Below are 24,151 nucleotides of genomic sequence, written 5' to 3' on the forward strand. Positions count from 1 at the left end.
TATAATAACTAATTTCACACCAAGTTTCTTTGAATGACTTTGTTAATATTACCACCACTGCATTTCATGGTAAAATTTGGAAAGTCAGTGAATGAGTTTTAGATGTGTGGGTACACTGACATTATGTGCACTCACCAAGGCCTAGACAAGATACTCTCAGTCCAGACTTCCCAAGGTTCCTAGAGAGAGAGAGAGAGAGAGAGATTAAATTTACATCATGCTTCACGCTTTATTTTCAATTCCCAATAGCAAAACTAAATAGTAACACAGAGAATTAACTATAATGAAATATGTCCAAATGTGAAAGAATGTTTTTGCATGAAAACAGACTTGAAGTGATTAAAGTTTGCACTATACTAAATTTATACAGCATCAAACAAGTTAAGGCATCCTGAGCAGAGAAAAGAAGCCACACTCTGTTTTGTTTAGCTGTTCTCAAGGCCACTCTCTGGATGACTTATAGCCCTGCCCTGTGGAAACCTGGACTCTCCCAACATTTGTTTTGCACTGCCCAACGAGATTGGCACTGTCCATAAAACTTTCTCTATGCAAGCTGGCAGATTCCACTAACAAATATTTAAGACAACAAAATAATTCACATGTTCCTCTACTGAGACAAAGCGTGTTCTTCTGTGAAAACAGCCACTAACACTGAGTGAGACAAGACTGACTTTTCCAGAACACTATTTTCTGCTTACTTTTATCTGTGTTAAAACACAATTTTCATTAGCAACATTTAAGTTGAAGTGGGAAATTTGAAAGAGATACTGCAACTACTGCAAAGACAGACTGATTTCACTGGCACTGGCTCATCATGACTCACTCAGTTGAGTTTTTTCATGGGCCTGTAGGAGCCTGGTTTCTCTACCCTCCTGGCTAACCGGGAGAACATCTGTTATCGCCTATGCACCAGAGAATGGAGGGTGTGCTCTCTCTCACCATCTCTGCACAGCTTTCACACCAACAGAGTATACTACACTTTGTGTGATATTTTCTCTTTTGCTCTCATTAACGAGAAGTCAAAACAAGACTGGAGGTGTGATTCATGTGAAGTAGTGAATATTGGAGCATTTTATTATATGTGAGTGAGTGTATGACTGTTTTTGTGTGTGTGTAAGAATGAGATTTTTTTGTGAGGGAGTGAATGAATAATAATAATAATAAATGGATTTTTTAAAGCGCTTTTCAGTAACCCAAAGACGCTGTTACAATCAGATGAACACATAAAGACAATCACATCCATAACATAACAAACAATGATACAAAACAGGAACAAGGGTAAAAACAAACAAGGGCTAATCAAGAAACAGAGGGATTAAATGCAGCCGCAAACAGGTGTGTTTTAAGTTTGGATTTAAATAGCGATAGAGATGTTGACTGTTGAATTTCTGGAGGAAGGGAGTTCCAGAGGCGGGGGGCATGTCTGGAGAAGGCTCGATCTCCAAGACTACACAGCTTATAAGTGGTAATGGTGAGTAAACCAGCTGAGGAAGATCTAAAAATGCGATTAGGTGTGTATGGTTGAAGAAGGTCCGATATGTAAGAGGGAGCTTGGTTATTGAGAGCTTTGTAGGTGAGAAGGAAGATTTTGAATTGAATACGATATTTAACAGGAAGCCAGTGGAGGTTGTGGAGAACTGGGGTGATGTGGTGGTGGGCCCGGTGTGGGTGAGGAGACGGGCAGCAGAGTTCTTTGGAGTTTATGTATTAGTGAGGAGCTAATGCCAGAAAGAAGAGAGTTAAAATAGTCAAGACGGCTGGAGATGAATGCATGGATGAGGCATTCAGAGGCAGACTGGGAAAGAGAAGGACGGATTTTAGCAATGTTGCGAAGGTGGAAGAATGAGGTTTTTATGATGGAGCTAACATGGGAATGAAACGTGAGTGAAGAGTCAAGGGTGACACCAAGATTTCGGACCACAGTGGAGGGGGACAGGGTGAAGGTAGGGTAGAGGGTAGATTTGGAGCCAATGAGGATTAGGTCAGTTTTATTACTATTAAGCATCAGTGAATTTTGTGTCATCCAGTGCCTGATTTTTGAGAGACAAAAATCAGGTGGGAGAGTGGTGGGTTGTTGAAAGAATTGGTCCGGAGGTAAATCTGTGTGTCATCAGTGTAACAGTGAAAATCAAGATTGGAAGAAATCAAGAATAAGGGAGTTAGTAAATGAGTGAATGAATGAAGATGTTTATGTGAGTGACTGAATGTGTGTATGTGACTGAGTAAATGTGAATGAATGTTTAAATATGTGCATGAGTTAAATTCCATGATGTGCTTGGCATTTAACAAAATTGTGAGAAGTAGTAACTCAGATCTAGCAACCCGTTTGGCTGTTTCTGTACCCGTTTGGAAGCTGTTTTGATCGCTCGGGTTTTCCTGTTTACTCGTTTCCATTGTTATTTCTATATTTATATCTGTTTTTATAACCTACTAACCATCCATAGATCTATCTTTTAGATTGTCTCTGCAGGAATATTCATTACAGAGGCACTAAAACTGCCACCGGACCCTGGAGTAACGTTCTTGGTGTAAGTTACTAAAATCCACTAAAAGCGGTAAGTACCTGCAATTCCATGGCTACTACTGGCTGTTTTGCCTGCTCAGAGTGTGGCATGTTTAGTTTAACCCCCTTTTCCACCTCTAGCGATAAAGATAGTGGTTGTATTTGCACTAAGTGTCAGCTAGTTAGCTCTCTGGTGGATAAAGTGGACCAGTTAGAAGTGCGCATCCGGAGCTTATTATTGTTGAGGGATAAACAGCGAGATTCAGTGTAAGCAACTCCGGGTGCCTTAGGGAGAGTTAGCACCCCCACGACTCCAGCGTTAGAGCCCTCACAGCGGGGTGAATGGGTGACGTCTCGGCGTCATAGCCGGAAAGCTAAGGCTGATGCTAACGCTGAGGCCAAAGCTAGCCCACCGGGACACCACGCTCCTCCGATTCACGTGTCAAACAGGTTTGCCCTGCTCAGCGAAGCACCCGCTGAGGAGCCTGTTAAGAGTGCTCTGGTTATAGGAGACTCTATTGTTCGACACGTGAAATTAGCTACTCCTTTAGGGGCGCCGGCAGTAACAGTTAGCTGTTTATCGGGAGCCAGAGCGCCGGATATTAGTGGCAACCTTAGACTGTTAGCTAATAGGAGACATTCGAGGGTAGTCATTCATGTAGGGGCCAATGATATTCGTCTGCGGCAGTCTGAGGTAACTAAGGGTAATATTACAGAGGTGATTAAACTGGCCCAGACAATGTCCGATGCCGTAATCTGCTCTGGCCCCATACCAATGCGGCGTGGCGACGAAGCTTACAGCAGACTTTGGGCGTTAAACTGCTGGATGTCCAAGTGGTGTTCCGAAAATCAAGTGGGCTTTATAAACAATTGGTTACGTTTTGAGGGCAAGCCTGGTCTTATAGGTAGGGATGGTATCCACCCCACGCGGGAGGGTGCTGCCTTACTTTCTTGCAGCATAGCACATAGTCTCTTAGTTAGTCAGCAGAGTAGTGTAGATAGCTGCTGACAATCCAGAGCCGGGACCAGGCCGCAGACAGACAGGCTAAACAGTCTGCGAACTGTCTTGAGGCGTCACCCAGATTCAACTGTATTGAGACTGTGTCTTTCCCCCGAACTAAATGTAAAAGTAGAAAAACAAAATCAGCCTGTTTCAGCAACCTAATCAATATTAAATCATACACAACACCTAGCAGCAACACCTTAGAACTAAAATTTGGGTTACTCAACATAAGATCACTAAACTCAAAAGCACTCATCGTAAATGATATTATAAGTGATCATAAATTCAATGTTTTTTGTCTCACGGAAACGTGGGTTAGACCAAATGAATATTTAGCACTAAATGAAGCCACCCCCCTAGGCTATAATTATGCACATAGCCCAAGAATATCAGGCAAAGGAGGTGGAGTATGTGTAATTTACCAAAATACCCTAGAAATTAGTCTTAAACAATGTGACACCTTCTCTTCTTTTGAGGTTCTCTCCACTATTATTACAAATCCGGTCACAAAAAAGGACGCATTTTTATTATGCAACATTTACAGACCACCAGGGCCTTACTTAGAATTTCTGAAAGAATTCAGCGATTTTGCTACAAACCTAGCGGTGTGCAATCATAAAGTTATAATTGTAGGAGATTTCAATATCCATTTTGAGAAGGAAAGTGACCCACTAAAAAAGGCATTTACCTCAATCTTAGACTCTATTGGTATTACTCAAAATGTAACAGGGCCTACACACTACTGCAGCCACACTTTAGACTTAGTTCTGACACTAGGTCTTAACATTGACAAAATTAATATCCTACCGCAATCCTCAGCAATCTCCGATCATTACTTAATTTCATATGAGCTACGTTTTAGCCATAATATATGTAAGAACCCTCGCTATTCTACAAGGCGTATAATAAAACCATCTACCGCCCTACAATTTATAGAAAACCTACCAGAACTATCGACCCCAGTTCCAACTCCATCAGACCCAATGGACCTAGATGTACTAACTGATTACCTAGAAAATACCTGTCGATCTACTTTAGAAAAGGTAGCACCACTTAAACATAAAAGTATAAGACAGAAAAAGCTCGCACCATGGTATAATGATAAGACCCGTACTTTAAAACAAACATTACGAAAACTAGAGCGGAAATGGCGATCAACCAAGCTTGAAGTGTTCTATTCTGCCTGGAAGGACAGCCTTATAGAGTATAGAAATGCCCTCACTAAAGCTCGCTCAGCATATCTGGCCTCGCTGATCTCCCATAATAAAAATAATCCGAGAGCACTGTTTAGTGTGTTTTCTAGAATTACAAAAAATCAAGCAGGTTCTGAACAACTAATTCCAGCAACTCTCACCAGTAAAGATTTTATGGACTTTTTTAATAATAAAATTGAGAATATTAGACAACAAACTCAAGCCACAGGATCAAGTCCATCCTGGCTGCCACCCGATGTGAATGATATAAAACATAATATAACTGTAAAAGAAAGACTTGAAACCTTTTACCCACTCCCACAATTAGAACCAGAGAAGATTATCACCTCCGCAAACTGTACAACTTGCACACTTGATGCAATTCCCACAAAATTGCTCAAAGAAGTACTACCAGCTATTATTGATCCTCTTTTAACTATAGTAAACTCATCGCTTAGTCTGGGCCATGTACCCAAAGCTTTTAAACTAGCAGTTATTAAACCTATGATCAAGAAACCAAATCTTGATGCTAGTACACTGTCTAATTACAGGCCTATTTCTAATTTGCCATTTCTGTCCAAGATCTTAGAAAGAGCTGTGGCCCAACAACTTAGTTCATATCTACATAAGAATCATATATATGAAAAATTCCAATCTGGATTCAGGCAACATCATAGTACAGAGACAGCTCTAGTCAAGATAACAAATGATCTTCTTCTTGCCTCTGATCAAGGCCACATATCCCTGTTGGTGCTTCTTGACCTAAGTGCAGCCTTCGATACAATAGACCACAATATTCTCATAGAAAGGTTAGAAAACATGGTTGGAATCACAGGGACAGCCCTATTATGGTTCAAATCTTACTTAACGGAACATTATCAATTCGTAAAAGTAAACAATCTAAATTCAAATTATTCTAAAGTAAGATTTGGAATTCCACAAGGCTCTATTTTAGGACCATTATTATTTACATTATACATGTTACCGCTAGGCACAGTTATAAGAAACCATGACATTAATTTTCACTGTTACGCAGACGACACACAATTGTATATTTCAGCCGAGCCCGATGACAAACACAGATTAAAGAAAATAGAGGACTGTGTAAAAGACGTGAAAGGCTGGATGTTGCGTAACTTCCTCCTTCTAAACAGCAACAAAACAGAGGTCCTGCTTTTGGGTCCAAAAGTGGCAAGAAATAAATTATCAGATTTAATTTTAAATCTAGCTGACTTTCCAGTTAAACCTGGTTCAGCATCAAAAAATCTTGGTGTCATAATTGACCCGGATTTATCATTTGATCAACACATAGGTAGTATCACTAGGACAGCTTTTTTACATCTTCGCAATATTGCTAAGATTAGAAATGCCTTATCCCTCCAGGACGCAGAAACATTAGTACATGCCTTTATTACTTCAAGGCTTGACTACTGTAACACACTACTGTCAGGATGCACCAGCAGCAATTTAAGAAAACTTCAACTAGTTCAAAATGCTGCAGCTAGGGTCCTCACTAAAACTAGAAAATTTGAACATATCAGCCCAGTTTTATCATTGACTAAAGTTAATGATTGTCAGTACCGCATTGACTACAAAATTTTGTTATTAACATATAAAGCTCTACATGGGCTTGCTCCTGAATATCTTCAAGATACAATTTCCTATTATGAGCCTCCACGTTCACTCAGATCACAGAATACTGGATTTTTAATTGTTCCCAGAATTCAGAAGGCCTCAGCTGGGGGAAGAGCCTTTTCTTATAAAGCCCCCAGACTCTGGAATGATCTTCCAGAAAATGTTCGGGACTCAGACACAGTCGCAATCTTCAAATCTAGGCTAAAAACACATTTGTTTAGTTTATCTTTTGGTAGCTAATGCTCCCCCATAGATAAAGGCGGCAGATCTGGGGGGTCCATGGACACAGGGAATTATAGTAAACTGAGACGCTGGTGCTGTCGTCCCGCCGCTTCTCGCGATCACTCAGGTTTGTTGACGGTGGAGCGGAGGGATGCCAGTGTTTCAGGATGCTCCCGTGTCTGTGTGTCCTCCTGGTTCTCTCCTTTTAGTTAAAGCTGTCATAGTCAGATCTGCCGGAGTCATTAGCCACACTCTGGAAATTTTCATATTTTCTACTTTACAAACACAAAACAGTTCAAAACTAATTCCATCCCTTTACATCTTTCCGAGTAAACGACTGCCCACCTGTCTGTCTGGACACTGATGGATGACTGTCGAGACCCTCCTCCACGCTTCAGACCAGCTGCCCACGCTCCAGCAACCACCAAGTGCCTTGAAGCTGTCCCTACACTGAAGTTCTCATGGACTACTAACTATCATCACCAGTAGATTGACCAGAGGAGGATGGGTCACCCCTTGTGAGCCTTGGTTCCTCCCAAGGTTTCTTCCTCAGCTGGGGGAGTTTTTCCTTGCCACTGTCGCCCCTGGCTTGCTCACTTGAGGGTTTACATTTGTTTTTACATTTCATGTCAAATCTTTGTCTTACTGGAATTCTGTGAAGCTGCTTTGTGACAACATCAGTTGTGAAAAGCGCTATATAAATAAATTTGATTTGATTTGATTTGATCTACTTTAATATAATGTTTACTGTTAAGCATGTTACTGTTTTATACTGCAGCATTCTAATTTATAGAAACACACTGCCCCACATTTTCCAACAATCTAGAGCTATTAACAGAAACTGCAAAGTCATAACAAAACATTGCGAATTATTTAGCTCTGATGTATTACCTGTAAAAGTGGAGCTTTTTATGTTTTTGGTAGCAATAAAAAGAAACTGCTGACCAAGAGAGAAACAGAGTTACAGTAGAGAGAGAGAGAGGGGGAGGGGGGGGGGACTGCAGTGAGTGTACTTGTCCTATTGCTACTCCAAGCATGAATTAATTCTTCTGTATTGAGGTCACAGTGTAGAGAAGGAAAATAAAGAGAAACAGAAAAAGGACAGTGTAAGTTAATACACCTGCAATGTATGTATTTAAATATAGTCTAGTGGAAAAAAATATATAATAACCCGCATAACACAAATAACCTAGACATTACGAGTGTCAAAACAAAATGAAAGTTCACCATAACAACAACAACAAAAGAAAATTTGGTCAAATTATACATAGAGAAGGAATCTTTTCTCAAAACCACTGTAAAACTGTGCCTCGGGCATTTGTTTGCATTTTGCTGTTATATCCTCACTATCCATTGTAAACATATATCTCAGTTTTGTCAATGTTTTGTATTACATCAGTCATCCTTCACATTGTGATTCACAAAGATTCCATGATGAATGGATGAATAAAAATGCTTCAAAAATAAAAACTTGGAATAAAATCTTGCTAGAATGACTTCCAATGAAAGTTTAAAAGATTTTCCTTTCTCATGTACAGCTACATATTTTTCATTGTATAGAGATGATATCACTGGCTGATGATATATCATCACTGGCTTCCTGTAGATGCCTGCATCAGGTTTAAAAGTCTCATGCTTGCCTAGAAAAGCCAAGAATGGGCAAGCCCCTTCATACCTTATGGCAATGATCAAAAGTCAGACTGCACCACTAACCCTTCGAGGTTCAAGTACAGCTCGACTTGACCTGCCATGTCTAAAGTCACAAGGGCCACTAGCATCTTCTTGGTCCTGGCACCCAAAAAAGCGGAATCTCTTACGATATTCAAAAGCATACTGAAGACCCATCTCTTTGCTACCCACTTAGGTGATTGTGGTTGCACTTATACTGCACTTAATTCCTTTCTTTCTAGGTATGAGCACTAACTAGCTTTTCCTTCTAGGTTTGAGTGCTGACTAGATTGAAGTGTATAGGGCTTACTTCATTTTGGTGATTTAGTTATCAGCACTGGCCCTTGTTCTCACAAGTGTCTGAGCTCAGAGGGAATTCGGACCATAACCTATTTGTACAAGCTAGGATACACATTCTGTCTGAACACTAAGCACTTTTGTGAATCACTCTGGACAAGAATGTCTGCTAAATGCTGTAGATGTAACTGTAAATGATATTTTAAAAAATCCACACAAATAAATTTTTCTCCACATTGGTAGACCTTTCAGTTACATGTTTATGAGTCAGAGAGAATGAAGGACAGAAAGAAAGGTGGGAAGACGTCTCTTCCTTTCATGAGTGATAAGGATTTCTTTGGAGTTTGACTTCCAACTCCCACAGTTGGCCCAGTATTACAGTTTCTCATTTTCTTTTAACCCAAACTGACATTGATGGTGCAAATTCTAGAATAACTAATTGAAAACCCTTTTATTGTATTTTCCTAAACTTGTGTTTTGAGATTATTTAACACGCAGCTCCCATTTGCTCCAGGCTAAAACCAAGGGGTGGCGAAGTCTGGCATTTGTATATAGTGGGTGCCACATTTTTGGGGTAGTCGGCAGGATAACCTGTTCTCTGAAGTTTTGTCCCTGTCAGTTTGGTTTTTAAGTGGGTGTACTGGAGTAGCGGGAGGACAGATCTTAATGAAATCAACTATAAATCTATTATGGTCAGAGAAGACCCAGGGGAGATTATTAAAGTTTTACAAGAGGTTTATGGGGTGCCAAGTCATATGTGTACTGGCAGCAGCAGTTCTTTGACAGAAAGCAGAGGGAATGTGAGTCTTGGTTTGAGTTTTCCCATGCATCAATGGAGCTAATGGATAAAATTAAGGAATGTAAGAGTGAAGCTTTTGCTGAAACCGATGAGGTTTTAAGGAATCAGTTTTGTATGAATGTGAGGGACTCTTTACATCGAGAAATTAAAAGGCTGGTGCAAGACGATTCTGATGTAACCCTGTTAGATGTGCGGCGATAAGCCATCAGGTGGTTGGAGGAGGGTCAGTCAGGCCGTGATCGGGTACCTTGTGTAATGGGGCACAGTAGTGAAATACAACTTGCATCACGGTGTGAGTCCACTATTGTACAGTCCTCTGAGCTGAGTTAAGAGTTAGTTTTGAAACAGCAAGCCCAGTTGGATAGGTTGGTCAGACATTTAGGTCAGTCCAAGCAGAATCTTAATGCCACCTTGGTATTAAGAGGCAGTCACTTTAAATGGACGCCTGATGGCCAGCCCATTTGTATTAAATGTGCTAGGCCAGGTCACATAGCCCGTTACTGCCCGGCTGCCCCTCCTCCAAGTAGTAATGGGCCAGGTTGCCCAACGGCATGTGACACTTCTAGTCAGCCGGAAAACTAGAGATCCCCAGTCTGCAGAGCCACACACTGGAAAGGGTTGGCTCTGGCTCAGGTTATGGTTTTTCCTCTTATGAGCAGCTAGTAGGAAATTGTCCTGTGTTAACTGTGTCTATAGGAGGCATTTCAGCACCCTGCTTAATTGACAATGGTGACCACCATCACTGAGCATTTTTTTGTTAAACACTTTTCTCATTTACCAATTAAAGAGATATAGGTGGTTGGGCCTAAAAGCGGCGAATGGTCTTGACATACCATACATGGGTTATCTTGAATTGGATGTGGTAGTTCTGAAAAAAGTGCGTTCCTAAGAGTGGGGTATTGATTCTTAAAGATACTAAGGATGTAACTCTACAAAGTCGGAAGGTGGAAATGCCCAGGTTATTAGGAATGTATGTGTGTAGTGAAAATAGTATGCACACGTTGCGGTGGCATTAGCACTACATAGCTGAGTCATTGATAATTAATTATTTAATTCATTTTGCTAAGCTCCATGTTTGGGAGCCATTAACTAATATGTAGTGTCCTTAATTTTAGCTTAGACAAGTAGGTCATCTTCACATATTATATAGCAGAATTAGCTAGAATTAACTATTATTAATGAATTATGCTCATTGACCCGCCGTGGGTTCTTGACTCTGAAATGGAATCTGAACTAGAAATTATAATTTGATACTAGAAAGGTGCACACACAAACAAACAACCAAGGATTGGTTTTATCACACAACTGGTTTATAAATTGTAATATCAAATAATGCATATTAATTAGACATTCATATAATGAAATGGATTACAGTGATATATGAGGGAACAGGGAGATTAATATATTAATATTAGAGGGAATAATAGAGGGAATTTCTCTATGATAATTATTACCCTAAGTTCTAAGAAAGGCTATTGTTTATCATAGCAAACTTTCAGTACCAACCCATGAGCCATGAGAGACATGAGACCATGTGACCTTACGTATCTGGAGATGAACAGGAAGCATGTCGCTGACGGTGCCTTCCGGCACGACTTCCTGGAGGAACAAGCCTTGTAGGTTGCAGCCACGGACGCCCTTTTCTCCCGAGGCTTTCAGACACAGCTGTCGGAGCTGGTGGTGTTCTGAAGGTCTCTGTGGGGATTCTTCGTTGTTGCTGATCTGCAACCTTGTGAGAGAGAGACACGTCCATGCAGGTCTCTCCTGGGCAGGTTTCCTCATCTCAGAAGGTCATTCTGAGGGTGCGTACAACTGTCCTCTTTGTGGCGTTGTCATCCTTCTGAGGGTCAGAAATCTAAGGTTTCCTTCAGGCACTGGGTGTGGCATTTAAATTTCGCTAGGATTAAACTATAGCTTTTCTTAATCAATAGTTTCTATCTGGACAACATTAATATAGGGCGGCACGGTGGCGCAGCAGGTAGTGTCGCAGTCACACAGCTCCAGGGGCCTGGAGGTTGTGGGTTCAATTCCCACTCCGGGTGACTGTCTGTGAGGAGTTGGTGTGTTCTCCCCGTGTCCGCGTGGGTTTCCTCCGGGTGCTCCGGTTTCCTCCCACAGTCCAAAAACACACGTTGCAGGTGGATTGGCGACTCGAAAGTGTCCGTAGGTGTGAGTGAATGTGTATGTGTTGCCCTGTGAAGGACTGGCGTCCCCTCCAGGGTGTGTTCCCGCCTTGCGCCCGATGATTCCAGGTGGGCTCTGGACCCCCCGCGACCCTAGATTGGATAAGCGGTTACAGATAATGGATGGATGGATGGAACATTAATATAGAAAAACCGGTTCTCTCTGGACCATGAGGGGCCCAAGACTGTTGAAGAGAGCCATGAGGGAGCTCAGGAGAGCTCTCTGACTACCCTATCTGAGAAGCATTGTCTGCAGGAGAGAGACATTCTTCAGAAAAATGTCTTCCTCTCCAAAATTCTCTAAGAATGTGTCTCAGATGAGTGTTAAAAAGAGTGAGCACAAAACTCAGGTCATTTTACTATTTAGCCTTGAAAAAGTCTAAAAGAGTAAACGCCCCAAGTGTCTGGAGCCTTGAAGTGAAGAGTCGAACAGCAGAGAAAAAGGGGAAGAAACCTAAAAGCTTAAAAGCCTGTGTCATTTGGCGCCACAGGTTTTTAACCAGAGTTTAGAAAACCCGCCCCGAATACCTGATTCGTCCTCAATTAGGGAGAATTGGAGCTTTTCTTGCTCCTGATTGGCTGTTTCCTGTACCTTGATAGTGGCATCACATAGAATTTATGACACTTGACAAGACAAAGACTTGACCATCCCTGGTGAGTGAATATCCCAGGATTCTGAATCATACTTTGCAATATAAAAGATTATATGTTAACACAAAGTAATATAATTAAGAAAAAGGCAACCATGTTCTATATAATTATTAACCAACTAAACACATAGTATGTGGCTACCTTGGTTCTACATAAATTCATATAAACAAAAATGACTTTAAACACATGTAAATTAATTCCACCTATTTTGATTGTCAAAACGGGATTAATTTCAAACAGTTGTGCCCATATACAACTTGTTTTCCATGTAAGAACTTTGGGATGTTTGAGTCTTTTAGAGTTAACAGTCTTTAAAAAGGTGTAAGAGGGCATTGTGAGTTTCAATCAAGATTGAGTCTCTGTGTCTCTCTGCATTCTTTTCTTGACCCTGGGGGTCCTTAAGTCATAAAGAAGGGTCTTTGGAGGGGGTTTTATGGGCCTGGTCTGGAGGTTTATCTCACCTCACATCTGCTAGTGTGGAGATGTCTCTGAAACGAGCTAAAGTTTGGGTACTTAAAATTAAAATTCTCAAAAAGTCACAATTTCTTATTAGGAATTAATACACATTCATCATATCATACTACATATCCCTCCTTTCAGATCATGCTTTCTTTCTAGAAGCATTGGGCTGATAATGCAGAGATGAATGTGAATGGCAAGGTCAGTGGGATCATTCATTCATACACTCATAGATTGCTGAAGAAGCAAAGAAAAATAAATTTTCCAGAGGAAGAAAAAAAACATTTTTTTTTGTTAAACAGTACTGTGTGCTGACTGCATCACCCCCCTTTTGAATAGTTCATCATGGCTTAATAAATTAGCTGTGCATAGCGACGGACGGCAATACACGAGTTAGAATGGAATACAATGCTTGAAGTAGAAATTAGAATTTTTACTTCTAGATTGATATACCATTGATTACTTTATCAGGCAGACGAAACATAAGTACAGATGAAAGTTTGTTTGTCTTTTGTTTTTTATATATTCGGTTGTGGAAGCTGACGATTAATACCATTAAAGGTATTCTGGGTGTCTGCTGCTCTTTTATGACTTAACAAGGGTGTTGTTGTTCCCTACAAGTCTCATGGTGATTTGGTGAGGTTCCATCTGGTTGTGAGGAACCCATTTGAAGTCAGTGCTTTGCTGATCTTTATTCACATTCCTGAACAGAGGATGAATGGTGGGGGAAAGATTTAGGACCCTGTATGGGTCTGACTCTTGTAGCAGGAGCTTATGAGTCTGTTTCTCACCTTTCATGAACTTTTGGGTCAGTTGATGAACAGTTCATGAACAGTTTTGGGTTAATTGAGTTGTACTTTTTCAGTCTTTTTTTTTTTTGTGGTTACCCAGGTTTGTCAGGTCTTTTAATCTATCACTTTCTGGAGGCCATTTGGGATCTGAATGGGTGTTAGCAAAAGGGACTGTTATTGTGTGGACAGTCATTTGTTCATCATGAGCTGTGAGTCTCTGGCTCATGGCATCCTTTGTCATTGTGGGAGTGTGAAACGTGTTGAGTGTGAAAGGTGTTGGAGTCTCTGTGTACCTGGTGTTTAGGTGACAGCACTGAGCTTCAAGGTGATGTGAGTGTGAGATGGGCAGGGGTTTGTGAACCTGGGCCCAGAATTTCAAACACTTGAAGTCAATCAGTGGCTCAAGCCTGTTGAGCAGGTCCTTGCCAATAAAGAAGGGAATGTTTTCAATAGGAGACACATATACAGGGTGAACCAGACTTATGGGTCCTATTGTTATGAGCACTCTTGCCACAGACCTTATGCTGATGCCAGTGTATGAATAAGGCACAATTTGGTGGTAACAGTTTTGTAACTGTAATCTCCGTGGGGCGTGGTCTGCTGCAGCCCACACTTCATCAAAGAGTGTGGATGACATCAGTGTGATGTCTGATGCAGTGTCCAAGAGAGCTTCTTGTACAAGCTTCTTTTCCAGGACTGTGGTCAAGTTTAATCTGCGAGCACCCCCCTTTTCTGTTAAATGGCCCAGGAACTGTGGCGCAGGAGGATCACCTTGAAAAACCGTGACATTAAGAGGAGTCTGATTTTCACCCCCCTTATTAAATTGGTCAGACGTGCAAGTCTGAATTGCAGGGGTCCTTGGGACATGCTCAGTTTCACCTGAGGTGTCTGAGAAGAGGTCAGCTGTCTGACACTCCTCTTTTTACACAGGTGTGAAAACACCTGTTCAGTGGTTACTGGAATTTCTTTGCTAATTCCAGATACTTCAGACTCATTCACATCATCTGAGCTTTCACACTGGTGCCAGTTCTCATCCCTGTGCTCGTTAGTCGAGTTAGGACAGGGGCTTTTGTCTAGGGTTTTGTTGCGTATGTGAGAGTTTTGGGACCATCCGTGGTCCAAAATATTTTCCTTGGGTGCTGGATTATCATGCCTACTGGTGGGGAATTTATTCTGAGGGTGCCCTGACATTAACTGATTAACACAGGGGTTTGAGTGATGTTGAGTTTCACCTGACCAGTGAGGACTGGAGTGAGGAGAACTCCTATTGGATTGTAAAGGCTTATTATTCCCCTGATTTTCTGTAAGCCTGTGAGATGGAGCGGGTTTTGGATATCATGATTCAGCCCTAGGGGCTTCGTCTAGCTCCATGGGGGAAGGCTGAGTGTACCAGCTAAAATTTTGTAGCATTTCTGGCTGTTGATTTAAAGTTTGTTGGTCTTTTAAAAAGCCTTTGAGTGCTAAGTAACGCAGCCGTTTGCTAGACAAGGTGCGTGGACATGCTGCAACCCCTAGATAATAACTAATGTTGGGATGGAGATTTAGGACCAACAGTGTTTTGAAATCCAACTCTTCTTCCATTCCCGGTTCATTTTGGGGCCTGAAATAAGCTTGTCTAAGGTGGTGATAGTACTGATGGGGTGACTCCTGCCTTTGTTGTTTAACTTGCAGTGCTATCATCAGTCCTGCCTGTGACCGCTGATTGGAGAACTCCTTCTCCAAAGCATCACAGAGAACATCATATTGTCTCCTGACATAGTTAGGTTGCCGTTCAATGAAACTGCTGACTTCCCTGCTGGATGTCATTCTGATCAGGTAGATTCTGTCATCTACCGTGGCTCCGGGGAAACTTTGCAAAAATAAATCTTTGTCTTTTAGTTACGAATAGATTTCATTTGAGCCATCCGGCTTTGGCTCAAAGCGTGTTATGTGGTGTGCGATTCTGTCCAGGTCCCTGTAGGAGGGAGTCTGGTAATGTGCTGGGGGCACATAGCTAAACTGATAGAACCTATGTTCACCTGTGTTTGGGAGGACTCCGTTAGCCTCCAGTGGTTGGTGGAGCTGGTGTATGGGCTGTTGTTGCTGGGAAAGGTGACTCAGGAATACCTTTGGAATTTGGAATCTGCAGCTCCCTATAAATGTGAGTGGTTCTCTGTTGGTTGCTAAATAGCTGTGAGCTTGCCTTCTCTAGCTCTGCTTTAACAATGTTTAGCTTGCTTTCTGTATCTGACTGCAGGTGCAATTGGAGTTCATCTTTGACTGCAGCAAGTTCTGCTGTTTTTGCATGCAGTGCCATTAAATGATCAGGCTCTTTGTGAGCATTTCTGATGTTCTCCATTTCTGGGCTCATCATTTGTTTTTTTACTGCTTCTAATTCTATGTCCTGGAAAGTGTGTTTAAGTTTTTCTATTGCTAGTGTAGCCATTTGGCTGGCTACCTTTATTAAGGCCTCACCTTTAGGTTTCTCCATTAAATGGAAGGCCAGCAATTGTGACATCAGATTTGCCATGTGAGAGGGCTCAGCGCTGTGGATCATGGCTGTATATTCTGACACTGTGGCTCCTGTTGAGCTTGCCAATTACAAATACACCTCAGTCAGGTGTCTTACCACTGATGCTTGGTGACTGGGTTGTGTGTCAGATTTAATACTAACTAATGTTTAATTATTGCAGTTTTATTTTATTTCACCTCAACTGATATAGATTTTATAATCAGTAATTGGTTACTTCCACTTATGGAAGAATGAGTAAAGGATAGAAGCAGTACAACAAATATAATTTAAAATTTACATGCAAATTTAGTATATTATATGAAAGACAATTGCTTTTAATTAACTTGCACTTACACAAGTCATACACAAGTGTGCACCAGAGAAACTTTAAATGCAGTAACGCAAGTCGTGCGAAAGGGGGCACTATAAATTGACTTCAATTACAATAGCACAAGTCATACACTAGGGTGCACCAGATAAATTTTAAATGCAGTAGCACAAGTCATACGAAAGGGAGCACCATAAATTGACTTCAGGTGCAACAGCACAAGTCATACACAAGGGTGCACCAGAGAAATTTTAAATGCAGTAGCGCAAGTTATACGAAAGGGGGCACCATAAATTGACTTCAGTTGCAATAGCACAAGTCAGCCACAGGGCTCCTGGTGTTTCCAGGGCTGGGTCAGTGGCGACACCTTATTTACTTAACTCCTCCCCCTGGGGTAGGCTCACTGGTTTGGCATAATTTAAACCATTCCAGTCCGGACACTGAAGGGAAAACACACCATTGCCAGTCTTAATGTCCCTTAACAGGGACATTTGTTTGGGCCACTTTAGAGCGAGTCCACTATTCACATTGTTTTACAAATTCAAGGCAGGAGATTCTGCGTGCAATTATGAGCGCGGGATTCGCGGTCTCACTACTTATGGGTTGAATCAATGCTTCTCACAAACAATTCCTGCATTTATGAACGTGTTTTAACAAGCCGTATATCAAAGGTAAAAAAATTGCCGATCAAAAGCTGGAAATCGCAGACTTTTGGGCGATTCAGGACGTACACATACACGGAGATTCGCGTGTAGTGATTAATTTAACCTCTCACGGGTGTGTAATACACTTTTCATGCAGGCGATTAAAGTGACACAGCACAGCTGATAAACCCACAGTATTACGTCACAATTAGGCGCACGGCGACAGCCTAATAATTTCACGAATGAAAAGCGTTTTCACACTAATCATTAAATCAAAACAACAGTGAAATGACAATCATGGCTCACATTCAAGGCTTAAAACTAGAACTACCAGGATTTTCATATGACCCCTTTTTCTACCAGAGGTATCCAAATGGCAGTGCTGGGGTAATTTGCATTCCATTAGGCCATCATTTGTTATGTACATTAAGCCACTACAAGGTGCTAAACGGGGGGGATGGGTGATAGTGTGAACTATGTTGACTGATAAAGCTCTGACAGTCACAGGAGGCACAGACTTTCAGGAGTTTAGTTCAGGGCAACAATCTCAACAAATAAAAAATATTTTGGTACTTTGGCAGTTTTCTCAGCTGCTGATAATGATAACATTTATTTTTATAATCTTTCAAAAATATGATGAAATAATACTTGTTTATTTAGAATACACGCAATAAAGAATTATTTAAGCTATTTAGTTTATATTTGTTGATCTAATGCAATATTATTTGATGTGAAACCTACAAAAACCTTGAGAAATATAAATAAAAAAATCAGTTAAGTACAAATTGCTCAAAAGTAGTATTATTTAATCTTAATTTGAGTCATATTTACTTGTCAAGAAAAAAAAATTGCCAATGGGGTGAGATATTTTGACTTAAAACAAGACAACATGTCCTGATGAGATTCTTTTACTTTGGGTTTTAAAAAGTTTAAGTCATATGTCTTATTTACAAGTAGCTGAGGGTTGTTTTTTTGTATAAATTTATGTAAAAATATCTTTACCTATCGGCAGTTTTTCAAAAGACAAAAACTACTTAAAATAAGGTTACAAAATATAAGAGCTATTTTGACCAATCATCAGTGAGAAAACAATCCAAAATTAGTACAAAGGAGGCAGACTTGAGGTGTTTTGGAATTATAGTTCAAATAGTGTCTTTGGGCGGCACGGTGGCGCAGCAGGTAGTGTCGCAGTCACACAGCTCCAGGGGCCTGGAGGTTGTGGGTTCGATTCCCGCTCCGGGTGACTGTCTGTGAGGAGTTGGTGTGTTCTCCCCGTGTCCGCGTGGGTTTCCTCCGGGTGCTCCGGTTTCCTCCCACAGTCCAAAAACACACGTTGCAGGTGGATTGGCGACTCGAAAGTGTCCGTAGGTGTGAATGTGTGTGTGTCTGTGTTGCCCTGTGAAGGACTGGCGTCCCCTCCAGGGTGTATTCCCGCCTTGCGCCCAATGATTCCAGGTAGGCTCTGGACCCCCCGCGACCCTAAATTGGATAAGCGGTTACAGATAATGGATGGATGGATGGATGGATGGATAGTGTCTTTGTGTGAGTTTTAGAATAAGGAGAAAGATGAGTGCAGACATAGGAAAACTTGTTAATAAAGTGCGTAAACTTTGTATAATAAATTGCACCAAAGTAAATAGCCTATCTGGCTACATGCTGAGTGAAATAAAATAGAATAAACATTTCTCACTATAATACAATATTACAAATATACATGATGGAGGTAACTGAGATGGGTTCTATATATATTTTAAAAATGTTGTTGTTGCAGCCATTAGATTAAAATATGCCAGTACCAGGTGACAGTGTATAGGGATGGGTGTGGTGGGTGATAGCGTGAACGATGATGATAACGATTATGTATGTATCCACCTCCATGTGGATAAAAAGCCACGTCACCACACATATTTCACTTACTCTGTTGACCGAGAAGCAAAGATGGCAAAGGTTTACAGTACAGAGCAGGCTTTGGACATGATCCTCAACCATGTCAACCCCTGTGACTCAGATGGAGAAGAAATTACTATTGATCAGAGCAGTGACTCTGAAATCTCTTCTGGTAAGATTTTCTAAATTTTCTATTTTTGTTTGCCGGTTATGGCTGTTGTGATTTTGGAAGAGACACACTGCAAAAAGTACCATCTTGATAAGTTAAAAATGCTCAAGAATATTATTCTATTTTAATTTGAGTAATTTTGACTTAAAACAAGACAAAATGTCCTGATAAGATTCTTTTACTTTGGGTTTTAAAAAGTTTAAGTAAAAATGTATTTTTTACAGGTAGCTGAGGGTTGTTTTTTGTATAAATTTATTAAAAAATATCTTTACCTATTGGCAGTTTTTCAAAAGACAAAAACTACTTAAAATAAGGTTACAAAATATCAGAGCTATTTTGACTAATCAATATGCCACTTTTTGCACTGTGAAAACAATCTTACATTAGTACAAAGAGGCATACTTGAGATGTTTTGGAATTATAATTCAAATATCATGTTTGTGTCAATTTCATATTATTTCAAACTTTAACTAATCAAATCTCAAACATATGGTCCTGTAGATGAGGAGACTTCACCACCTCCAGGAAAGAGAGGTCGCATGGAGACACATGAGTGGCTGACAGAGACGGCAAAAGATGGCACAGTGTGGCATGAAGAACAGATCGGAAGACCTCTGCATCACAGCCCAATCGAATGCAATCCCATGGATAGAAAGCCAACTGCTTTTGCCAGAAGAAAAGTGTTGAGTCACTTACAGAGTTTCCTCTGTTTCATCTCTCTGGAAATGCTTCAGAACATACAGGAGTGGACTGTCAAATCAAATCAAATCAAATTTATTTATATAGCGCTTTTCACAACTGATGTTGTCACAAAGCAGCTTCACAGAATTCCAGTAAGACAAAGCATGCTGTCCAGCATGCACGCCAGACACAGCATGGAAACTGGTTCATGGCCCTCCCTGAACTAATGGGGTTCATTGCAATCCTCATCCTGCCTTCCAGCAACGCATGACGCATGGTCTGCAACACTGGGAGTGCACTCCATCAGCAAGATTATGGCTTGAAACCGCTTCCAGGACATCATGCGGCACCTACGCTTCGATGACAAGGACACACGCAGTGAACGAGTTGCAAATGACCGGTTTGCTGCAATCTCCAATGTTTGGGGGTCTTTCATTACCAACTGTATCACTTCTTACAACCCAGGAAGGCATATCACCATAGATGAGCAACTTTTTCCAACTGAGACCCGTTGCTGTTTTCTGCAGTACATTGCAACAAAACCTGACAAGTTTGGCATAAAGTTCTGGGTGGCATGTGACCTGAAATCCAAGTATGTATGTAACATCATCCCATATCTTGGCAAAGACTCTAGTCGTCCCAAGGGGGAAAAACTATCAGAAAATGTGGTGATGAAGCTTATGGAACCATTTATGGACAAAGGAAGAACCGTTACCACAGACAATTTTTTCACCTCATTGCCACTAGCAAAAAGATTGCTCGGCCGGAAGACTACACTCCTTGACAGTAAACAAGATTCACTGTGAGCTTCCAGACTCTGCCAAAAAGACTGTGGACCATGAGGAATTCAGTACACAGGTGTTTTCAACCTCTGGTGCCACACTGACCTTTTACGTGCCCAAACGGAGAAAGATTGTTTGCATCCTCAGTAGCATGCACAGTATGGTGGAGACTGGGGACACCCGAAAAAAAAGCCTAACACAGTCACAGACTGTAATAGCCTAAAATGTGGTGTGGATGTCATGGACCAGATGGTGCGAAAGTACACTGTACGTTCAGGAACACGGCGTTGGCCAGTCGCTGTGTTTTACAACATGGTTGACATTTCAGCACTGAATGCACATGTGCTTTTTCAGGCATGCACTGGGGTCAAAGAGAGACGGTCGGACATCTTGGTGAAGCTTGCAAGAGAGCTTGCACAGTCTCATATGGCAGCCAAGGAAGTGCATAAGGAAAACTTTCAGCAGCAACCACCTACACCTGACACAGGGAAAAGGGCATTGTGCCAGGTTAAGTGTGGCTGCAAGAATAACCATGCCACTAAGCATTGTGTTTCTTGTAATAGGTTCACATGTGGCAAATGCAGAAAGGAGATCTTGTGGCAGTGCCAGGTGTGTTCAGACTATTTACAAGTCTGACAACAAGCAATGTAGCGCACTACTGCACAATGACTGTATGTAAATAGGCTTATTAGCATAGTTTATATTTCTGTATAGTTTGCAGTTTATGAATACTTTTGTTATTATATTGTTGCATGCTTATTTTATCTTTATTGCTTCCTTTATTACTATTTCATTGTACAGGGAAACCAAGCAAAATGTTTCTTTCCTGTGCATATAACAATAAAACTACCTTGAATCTAAATTTCTGGTAATGTTGACTTTTTTTGGGGGGTGGGGGTTCACCAACTTGTTGCAGAGAAGAGTGTAGAGTGCAGTAGAGTGTCTCCTTGCAAATGTAATATACACGATGGAGGTAACTGAGATGGGTTCTATATTTATTTTAAAAATGTTGTTGTTGCAGCCATTAGATCGAAATATGCCAGTACCAGGTAACAATGAACAGGGATGGGTATGATGGGTGATAACGTGAAAGATGATAACGATTATGTGTGTATCCACCTCCATATGGATAAAAAGCCACGTCACCACACATATTTCACTTACTCTGTTGACCAAGAAGCAAAGATGGCAAAGGTTTACAGTACACAGCAGGCTTTGGACATGATCCTGAACCATGTCAACCCCTGTGACTCCGATGGAGAAGAAATTGAGAGACGGCAAAATATGGCACAGTGTGGCATGATGAACAGATCAGAAGACCTCTGCATCACAGCCCAATCGAATGCAATCCCACGGATGGAGAGCCAACTGCTTTTGCCAGAAGAAAAGTGTCTATTGTCTATTGGGTTTTCATACCAGTCTGACAACAAGCAATGTATCGCTGCACAATGATTGTATGTAAATAGGCTTATTAGCATAGTTTATATTTCTGTATAGTTTACATTTCTATTTATACATACTTTTATTATCATACTGTTGCATGCTTATTTCATCTTTTATTACTTCCTTTATTACTATTTCATTGTACAGGGAAACAAAGCAAAACGTTTTTTTTTTCCTGTACATATACCAATAAAACTACCTTGAATCTAAATTTCTGGTAATGTTGACTTTTTTTGGGTGGGGGTTCACCAACTTGTTGCAGAGAAGAGTGTGGAGTGTAGTAGAGTGTCTCCTTGCAAATGTAATGGCCTCATTTACATAACACTGGATGTGAGAAGAGCTATTCACACCTGCCAAATGGCAGTTTTTTGGGATTAAAAAAAATGGCAGCAGTTTGGTAGTTCTAGTGTTAATTTAGGAACAGGTCCTAGTTATGAATTAGAGGTGGGAGGAACCAGTTGTGAGGCCCGTATCTCTTAAACAGGCCGCTCTTATCGCTGAAGCACAAAGTGGCGCTTAACTTTTTGGTGTGCTTGGTGTGAACTTCTGATCACGACTATAAATCAGAGGCCCCACGTTGGGCACCAATATTAAATTTTATATATATATATATATATATGTAGTGGAAATAGTATGCACATGTTGCGGTGGCATTAGCACTACATAGCTGAGTCAATGATAATTAACTATTTAATTCATTTTGCTAAGTTCCATGTTTGGGAGCCATTAACTAATATGTAGTGTCCTTACCGGTCTTAATTTTAGCTTAGACAAGTAGGTCATCTTCACATATTATACAGCAGAATTAGCTAGAATTAACTATTATTAATGAATTATGCTCATTGAACCGCCGTGGGTTCTTGACTCTGAAATGGGATCTGAACTAGAAATTATAATTTCATACAAGAAAGGTGCACACACAAACAAATAACCAAGGATTGGTTTTATCACACAACTGGTTTATAAATTGTAATATCAAATAATGCATATTAATTAGACATTCATATAATGAAATGGATTACAGTGATATATGAGGGAACAGGGAGATTAATATATTAATATTAGAGGGAATAATAGAGGGAATTTCTGTCTCTCTGACTACCCTATCTGAGAAGCATTGTCTGCAGGAGAGAGACATTCTTCAGAAAAATGTCTTCCTCTCCAAAATTCTCTAAGAATGTGTCTCGGAGGAGTGTTAAAAAGAGTGAGCACAAAACTCAGGTCATTTTACTATTTAGCCTTGAAAAAGTCTAAAAGAGTAAACGCCCCAAGTGTCTGGAGCCTTGAAGTGAAGAGTCGAACAGCAGAGAAAAAGGGGAAGAAACCTAAAAGCTTAAAAGCCTGTGTCATTTGGCGCCACAGGTTTTTAACCAGAGTTTAGAAAACCCGCCCAGAATACCTGATTCATCCTCAATTTTTCCTGTACCTTGATAGTGGCATCACATAGAATTTATGACGCTTGACAAGACAAAGACTTGACCATCCCTGTTGAGTGAATATCCCAGGATTCTGAATCATACTTTGCAATATAGAAGATTATATTTTAACACTTTTAATTATTTTAAAAGTAATATCATTAAGAAAAAGACAACCATGTTCTATATAATTATTAACCAACTAAACACATAGTATGTGGCTACCTTGATTCTACATAAATTCAAATAAACAAAAATGACTTTAAACATATGTAAATTAATTCCACCTATTTTGATTGTCAAAACGGGATTAATTTCAAACAGTTGTGCCCATATACAAATATTCTCTCCTCCTATTGTCTTGGTGTCCAAGAAAGATGGAAATTTGCGATGGTGTGTGGACTATCGATAGCTGAACGCAAAAGCCCACCATGATGCATATCCTCTTCCAGGAATTGAAGAGTTCTTGTATGCACTGGGTGGGGCCAAATGGTTTTCTACTCTCAACCTGGCCAGTGGATACAATCAAGTGCCAGTGGCTGAAAAAGACAAGGCTAAAACAGCCTTTTGTACTCCCTTCAGTTTGTTTGAATTTAACCGTATGTCTTTTGGACTCTGCAATGCACCAGGTATGTTTCAGCATCTCATGGAGTGCATGTTTGGGTATTGCCGGTATCAATCCATGCTTTTGTATCTTGATGACGTGATTGTGTTTTTAGCCACAGTAGCACAACACCTGGAAAGACTGGAGGAAGTGTTTTCACAACTACAGAAGCAGGGTTTAAAAGTTAAATTGTCAAGATATTGGTTTTTCCAACATCAAGAAAGTTACCTGGGACATGTGGTTTTGGTTGAGTGGGTGGCAACTGATCTGGCAAAGATTGAAGTGGTCAAAGAATGGAAGCGC

General features: G+C 40.7%; 1 protein-coding gene across 1 annotated transcript in view; it reads right to left on the reverse strand.

Annotated features, from left to right (window-relative positions):
- kcnab1a (potassium voltage-gated channel subfamily A regulatory beta subunit 1a) overlaps positions 1–24,151 on the reverse strand; it is a 258,469-nt gene that overhangs the window by 138,943 nt on the left and 95,375 nt on the right. The window contains exon 2 of the mRNA XM_066684849.1: positions 136–179. Within this exon, the coding sequence (XP_066540946.1) occupies positions 136–179 (44 nt within the window). The remainder of the gene's footprint in view (positions 1–135; positions 180–24,151) is intronic.

The sequence above is a fragment of the Hoplias malabaricus genome, chromosome 11 (assembly GCF_029633855.1).
Source record: "Hoplias malabaricus isolate fHopMal1 chromosome 11, fHopMal1.hap1, whole genome shotgun sequence".
Classification (NCBI taxonomy): Eukaryota; Metazoa; Chordata; class Actinopteri; order Characiformes; family Erythrinidae; genus Hoplias; species Hoplias malabaricus.